Source organism: Alexandromys fortis, unplaced genomic scaffold, assembly GCF_014885135.2.
Source record: "Alexandromys fortis isolate MF-2015 unplaced genomic scaffold, M_Fortis_MF-2015_v1.1 scaffold_143, whole genome shotgun sequence".
NCBI classification, from domain to species: domain Eukaryota; kingdom Metazoa; phylum Chordata; class Mammalia; order Rodentia; family Cricetidae; genus Alexandromys; species Alexandromys fortis.
In genome coordinates, this window is record NW_026068044.1 from 1,557,603 (window position 1) to 1,565,130 (window position 7,528).

At 47.2% G+C, this 7,528-nt stretch overlaps 1 protein-coding gene across 1 annotated transcript; it reads right to left on the minus strand.

Moving 5' to 3' along the window:
• Positions 1 to 462: 462 nt before the first annotated feature.
• Positions 463 to 7,144, minus strand: Akain1 (A-kinase anchor inhibitor 1). The gene is made up of 2 exons (XM_050166228.1): positions 7,006 to 7,144; positions 463 to 1,056 (listed from the first exon to the last, which is right to left on the minus strand). Exons 1-2 carry the CDS (start codon positions 7,142 to 7,144, stop codon positions 863 to 865), a joined length of 333 nt encoding a protein of 110 aa, XP_050022185.1. The 3' UTR covers positions 463 to 862.
• Positions 7,145 to 7,528: the final 384 nt, after the last annotated feature.

A 7,528-nucleotide genomic window follows, 5' to 3' on the forward strand; every position in this document is an offset into this window, starting at 1 on the left:
ACTAGCGAAGATGCACAGCTGGGTGGATAGCATAGCCGCCACCGGGCTCAGCCTGGCCAAGGAGACTGCCCTCTTCAGCTTCAAGGGTCGGTAAGTCCAGGATGGGGAGCAGCTAGAAGCTCAGAGTGTGTGCTGTTCCCTTTAGACTGCCGAAGAAAACTCATGCGTGCAGGTTCGGCCACCTCCTTTAATCTTGAGTTAAGAAGAAATATCTGTGCTGTCCCCACCAGATCTCTGCACAGAAGGTAAATGCCAGCGAACAGCTCCGAGAACAGAGAAAAGACTGAGGTCTCACACGGCATAAACACAGTCCTTCCTTGGAGAAATATAAACATAAGCTCTAGTACAGGGCTGGGGCTGGATTCTGCTCTGCGCACTTTGACCTTGAACCTGAACTCTCCAGCAGAAAAGTCACCAATTGTCTGTTTGAACAGGGCTAAAGCTCCAGTCCCTCATCTTTCTAGTGTGTCTTTTAATATTTATGAAGAACACAGAACCACCCTCAGTGACTCAGAAGGGCAATAAAGACCGCTGGTTGAATTCATGGGAAAAAATGCATAAATAAATATGACGTAGAATCCTTTTTTTAAAAAAAGAAATAGGAAAATAGGTTGTGTTACAAAATGACGTCTGCAGTGTGAAACCCACATCTGGCTCAGCTGCTCCCAGTCTCCCCACAGATATACGAAGAGTCCCTAACACAGGTTTGCAAACCACAGCTTGTCACAAAGACGAGCATGAACTCATCCTACTGATGGGCATCCATGACACTTTGGTTTGCCTCTTGGCGACATCTGGTGGCACGTCCTACACTACCAGAAAAGGCAGAAACCGGGATGACAAGAGCCAGAGCCAGCACCTATTACTTCTTCTCGTGCTTCTTGGTCAGCTCGCACCCTCCCAGCTGGCCCCTGGCCCGGCTGTCACTGGGTCTGCCTTCCCTCCGCAGGCTCTCCTGGGAGACTTGCTGCATGGCTCGCAGGATGGCGTTCTGTACAATCTGCTTGCTGGCATGCTGAAGCTTCACCTCCTCTGGCTCAGTCCCAGGCTTCTCCCCTAGGCAAAGGCATGAAAAGGAAGAGAGAAGTTCATTTCAGGAGCTGTGACTCTGGAAGGGTAGGGGAAGCCCTCATAGCAGAAGCTGCTATTGAGCCCCTCCATTGATTTGCCCTGCACTGCACCCTAGGTAATGTTCTCGCCATCCCAGAATGCCCAACTGCTAGAGGCGGTCACAGGACAGCCCTGGGTATTGAAGTCCTCTGAGAAGTCTGTTAGGAAGGATATAGCCACACCTCATGTGTTCATCCCTAAGGACATGTGCATGAGAACACTAAACAGACTAAGTAGGAGATATACATCATATATATCACACACGCAGCACATGATTCTATATATATTACATATAATCAAAGGCAAAGGGGCCACGAAGTCGAGAGTGAGTGTAGAGGGACATGAGGATGGAAGGGGATAGGAGGGAAGAATATGACGTGTAGCACAATTAATAAAAAACCTAACACAGATATTGGGGTTCAACCTGAAGGTCAGAAAACCAAAACAGTCAGCCACTGGCTCTTTACCTTGACCCCAACCCAAAATGGCTATCTGCCTCCAGGAATCCCAGAATGAGACGGTGAGTGAGAGCCGTCTCCTCCCATTTTATATTCCTCTCTAGGGCTGGCATTAAAGGCATGCACCACTACCGCTGGTTTCTACGGCAAACTAGTGTGGCTACTGAGATTAAAGGTGTGTGCCACCACTGCCTGGCCGCTTTTTTTAAAGGGGAGAGACTACACCCCAATGGGCTGGTATCTCAGCAGCTATTGGCTGGAGAAGCAGACAGGACCTCCCACAACACTGGTATGTTGGGCTTACCAGGGTGGCTGTTTTAACTCTCTGGTCTTCAGGCAAGCTTTATTTATTAAAATACAAATGAAATATCACTACGATGATGTAAATACCATCATAGTCATATAAGAAATTTTCAAGAAAATAATTTAAAAAAAGAGAAAGACAACAGGGGTCTGCTAGTAGAAGAATGTTATTATTGTTGTTGCTGTTTCTTTTATTTTTTTTGAGAGTTTAATATAGTTACAGCATTTTCCCTTTTCCCATTCTTCCCTCCAAAATCTCCCATATATCCCTCCTTTCTGTTCAAAGTCACAGCCTCTTCATTAAATGTTGTCATATACATATATGTATATATTCCTAAATATAACCCACTCCGTCTATTTCATGTTACTGATATGTGTTTCTGGTCTGATAAAAAAAAAATCAGAAACTACGCCCAGAAAATTTCAACAACATTGCTGCCTAAACCTGGGCTGAACAAGGACAACAGCAGTAGACACACTAAGGTGGATGGGTGAAAAAGCCCCGGAGGCCTCACCCCTACAGGCAACTAAGGAACGCTGGGTGCAGTAGAAACAGTCTCCCCAGTAAAGAACACACCAACTGCTATCCAATAGTTAATGGTCAGCCTAGGAAAATGCGGCTTAAGACACTTTAGGGCCTCACTCCAAACCTCCTACCCCACACAGCCATGCAATCTTGTGCAAGGCCCTTAATCTTTTGACGTTCACTTGCACACCCATTACAGAAGATTGCATTCTCTGGGTTATCCTTTGCCAAGACAGAGTCAGCTCTCATCCGCTGCTACCAGCCGACAACCTCTCCTGTTCTTCTATGCTCCCTCCAGTCCCATAGTGCTCACTCAAGTCTCTGCTTCTCTGTGACTTGTCTTGTTTCCTGATTTTACAGGCTTCTCCGAGGCATCCTGTATCATGAGTTCTAATAGGTCTTAATAATGAGCCAGGAATCAGATATAGGGGAAATGCCGAGAGATCAGAGAGATGGAAGAACAAAACCACAGCCACCTTACCTACTGTGGGACCCTCATCCCTTATTCTCAAAGGGGCAAGAAGAAATTTCCTAGCAGAATGTTTTCCCAGGAAAATAGTGGCCTTCCCCTCTCCCACCCAGGAGATTCCAAGCACAAGGTCACTTAGCTCAGCCCAGCCAGCCACCTGGTACAAGCTAATAAAGATGGTCTAACTCAAGGACAGTGGCCTTGCTCTAAAAACAAGGAAAAGGCTAACTTAACAGAATGGGAGGGAGCAAAGCCCTTGTACCCATGCCAAAGCATCTTCAAAGATTCTCTTTGTAGTTATGTCTTTAAAAGCTTACCCCCACAGAGGAGATACAACTCCTCTCTACCTTGTTGTAACGGGGATGAAAATGAGTTCCAAACATGTTTGTATTATGCTGATTAAACCTTGTTTATTACAGTCTGGACCCCTCTGGTGGTCTCTCTCTCTGGGGGTCATAATCTAGGCACAACACCTACTAAACTTCCCAGCCAAAAAGAGAGTAGGCTCCTGTCTCCTCCCACCCTATCACTTCCTCTCTCTGCCCAGCCACGCCACTTCCTGTCTATAAAGGTTATTCTGATTCTTTAAGAGACAAGCCACGCCCACTCCCTCCCCCATCCACTGAGGCAAGCTGATCTTCAGCTTCCAGCCACAAGCCATTCTCTTTTCCAGCTCCCTCTTGGAGAGGCAGTTTCCGTCTCTCTCTCTCTCTCTCTCTCTCTCTCTCTCTCTCTCTCTCTCTCTCTCTCTCTCTCTCTCTCTCTCTCTCTCTCTCCCTCTCTCTCTGCTCTTCTCCCCTTCTCCCCTCCTTCCATAACCACTAAATAAATATCCAATCTCACTCTGCATGGTGTGCCTATCCATCTATCTCTCGCCCACCAGCAGCCACATGGCTTGCTGCTGCCAGGGACCAGCCACCTTCAGAGACCTGTCACGTGGTCTTGTGCACCGTCCCTGCCTGGGACTGGCTGCTTTCGGGATCCCGCAGCAAGCTACTCGGGGATCCGCAGCATTTTTAATTTTTCAATTACACTGTCTGTCTGTATAGACCTCCAGGTCTGCCTCTATGTTTAGCTAGTGGCTAACTACCCTCTGATCTTCAGGCAAGCTTTATTTGTACAAACAAGATATCACCACAGTATCCCAGCTACCTGGCCCTTATATCTTAAGCTGAAATTTTTAGGAGGGGGTGTTAGACCTAGCGCATCACCACCAACCTTAGAAAGGTAAGGTCAATTGTTATCAAGGGTCATCTGTCTGCCACTTTTTCTGATCCATTCATCTGTGGCTAGGGAAGTTAAACCTACAGGTAAGAAAACAGCTCCTTGAAAAAAAGAAATCACTCAGGCCCTTGAGATGTAGGCAGAACATGTGTTCTTTGCCCAACATAGTACTGGTGTCTAAGCCAAGAATTCATTTGCAGGAACACAGTGTTGGAGAAAATCCTAGTGGAGATGCAGTTTCTCCCGTGAGTATAGAGTGAAGAAGTGTAGTACAACCCGACAGAAGGCAGAGGCAGCCACAGAAATGCTTGGAGCCTTGCCACTTACAGGCATTTAACTTGCTGCAACGTAACGTTCACCTACGCATTTTAGGTGGCCCACTGCCTGGATTTTAATGACGCAAATGTCCTCTAGGCTAACCAGCATTTAAATACCATTTATCTGTTCCACAAAAGATGACGAATTGATTTAATTAGCTCTGAAGTCAAAACGCCCAATGCAAAGTCAAGAAAGTGATACAGTTAAATTGGTCTTCAGTGTCTTCCTGTGGAGAATTGTTAGTCCCTCCCCCTGCCTGAGCACCCAGAATGCCTTGCTTTCCAGGGTCCATCAGGCCTAATCTGTGGGTGTCCAGCATTCCGGAAGCCAACAGGAGCTCTGCTACTCCCTGCTATCCTTGCCAGAGCTTCCTCCTCAGTGCCTGTCTCACCCCCCTGGAGCTCAAATTCTAATTGGTCTTAATAAATAAAACCCGGAGTCAGATATTAGAGGACGAAAGCTGAAGGATCCGATAAGCAGAGAGGTCAGCCACTAGAAAGACCTTTTACCTCTACCGATGCTCAGACCACAAGGGGTGATCCTGTCCTCAGACTGCATCTGTCTCCACCAAACCTCAGACAGCAATGAGCTCTTGCCTCCTCCCGCCTTATAGTCCTCTCTTGCTCAGCCATATCACTCCTGTGTCCACCTCCCTGGTGCTGGGATTAAAGGAGTGGGATCCCAAGTGCTGGGAGCTCCTTTGTCTGAATTCTGTTTTAGATAGATTCAATTTTGTGTGGCCCAGGGTGGCCTTGAACTAACAGAGATCCCTCTGTCTCCTGAGTCCTAGGACTTAAGGTGTGTGCCACCACTCCCTGGCCTCTAGTGGCTTAGCTCTGCACTCTGATCCTCAGGCAAGCTTTATTTGTTAAAAAAAAAATCAACAAAATATCACTACACCCACCCTGGTGGAAATTGTCTAAAGAATTTAATTGACACGTGGCTTACGGTTGCTGTCTAGATGGGATTGGGAATTTCCCTGAGGCCCTGATGATTGGATGGATACAGGTATTTTACCCCTCACCTAGCTGGGTCATGCACAGTAGGCCAGCTATGGACTGGCACTAGGGCCTGGGTTGCCATAGTCCAGGAACAAATTCACCTTACTAAAGGTGAACTTGAGGTCTCTCTCTCTCTCTCTCTCTCTCTCTCTCTCTCTCTCTCTCTCTCTCTCTCACACACACACACACACACACACACACACACATCACTGTCTGACAGGACACCAAATCTGCCAGAGGGTCACCAAATCTGCCAGGGGGTCACCAAATCTGCCAGGGGTCACCAAATCTGCCAGGGGGGTCACCAAATCTGCCAGGGGGTCACCAAATCTGCCAGGGGTAAATGCTCTCATCAGGACAGCAGAGGGCCTACCACCTCTGCCCACACATGCTCTCAATATATCAAGTTGCCAGTGGCAACCAGCCAGGCATTTGTTATCATCTGACATTATAAGGACAGTGTTGTCATTCGCCAATGACCAGAAGATGAGACACAGAGGAGAATTAATTCTGGTCCCTTTAATAATGGAAAGCACAGTCTTTTCTCGGCTCGGTGCACACAGGAATTTTTCATGAAGGACCAGATGTTGAGTCTCGCCCGTCTGTGCCGTCTGTGCCCATGGCTGATGAAGCCCTGCTGCCTGCCCCACTTTGGAACTGAGAATGGTAAAGCTCCAGCCCCTGCTTTTCCAGCTTGATGCTAACCTCCCTAATCCACGCTTTCCCACACACACACCATAACCACATCAGGGGGGAACAGTTTAGAGTCTCCAAAAGTAGTTTTGATGACAACAAGTGAAGAACACTTCTGATCATATTTAAGCAGTACCCTGTTACTATAGCTCCCACACCTACCAAATCACTTGTGGGGCAGCAAGAAGGCCCAGTGTCTCTGCCTGCAGTGGCCCAAAATACGATTTCTGTTGGGTCCAGCCCTATGGGTCCTTGTGCTCCAGAGGAGGGGATGTGGATTGAGGAGAGGAATAGACAAGAGACAACAGAGGGAATCCGTAGAGCATCCAGGGAATACTGCATTCAGCCTCGAGTTCATTATTCAAAGTTTTCCTATACCCCAGTCACAAGGGGGATGGCAAAGGACTTCTTTACCATGATACAAAGAACGAACAAAGCAATTTCCTCCTCACCTCTCCAAACATCAAACCACACCCTTGGTCAAAACATACTTTTGCCCAGGCAGAACGTCCTGTAACCACTACTTAGGTCAAGCATCCTGTCCTACAACCTTGAAGGAGCAAGAACAGGTCTGAGCTCTCTGACCTTTAGCCAAGGTGGAACAGATTCATTCTGAGGGCCCCAGCGTATGTCAGGGCACGGCTACTCTCATGAACTGTACGGAGCTTGTTAAAATTTCCTACAGTGCAAAATAAAAAGAATCACAAAGACTTTTTTTTTCACAAAGACTTTTTAATTAATAGTTTTTTTGATGGTTTCACACACGAATGTAATACGGTCTGGTTACAATGGCCCACCACCCTCTAACCTACACAAGACCCTCTCCTCCCACCAAATCTCCACTCTCTGTTCCTGTCTCTTTTTTTTTGGTGTTTTTTTTTTTTTTTCCACTTTGTTACCAACTGGGCTTAACCAGTGTCACCAGAGCCCCGTGAGCTGCCAGGAGTGTGGCGCTCTCCTCTGGAGCATGGGTTACACGGTGGTGGTTACGGCACAGAAGACAATGAATCAGCTTTTCACCCCCGTAGCCCTGGCCCTCCATCACTTCCCCTAGTGGGAGTCCCTCTCCCGTCTATGACTGAATATTTAGACGCTAAGTCTGAGAACCACAGAGACAGTTACAGAACACCTCGGTGCAGGGCACGGCTCAGTGAACCAGAGTCCTGTGGGTTGAAGCATTTCTGTTTGTGCATCCACCCATAAATAATTACAGGGCATTTTCAGTCGCATGAAAACTAGCTTGGGAGTTCAGGAGGTCAAAATATTGAACAGAACAGACATGAACCCTGCCTTTTTTTTTTTTCTCATATAATCTTACAGAAGAGTAGGGTTTAAACTGAGTAACTGAACAGGTTTGGATTTTTGAGCTGGGGCATACACTGTGACAGAGGAAAAAACCCACAAAGGTCCCGGGTAAGAGTAATAG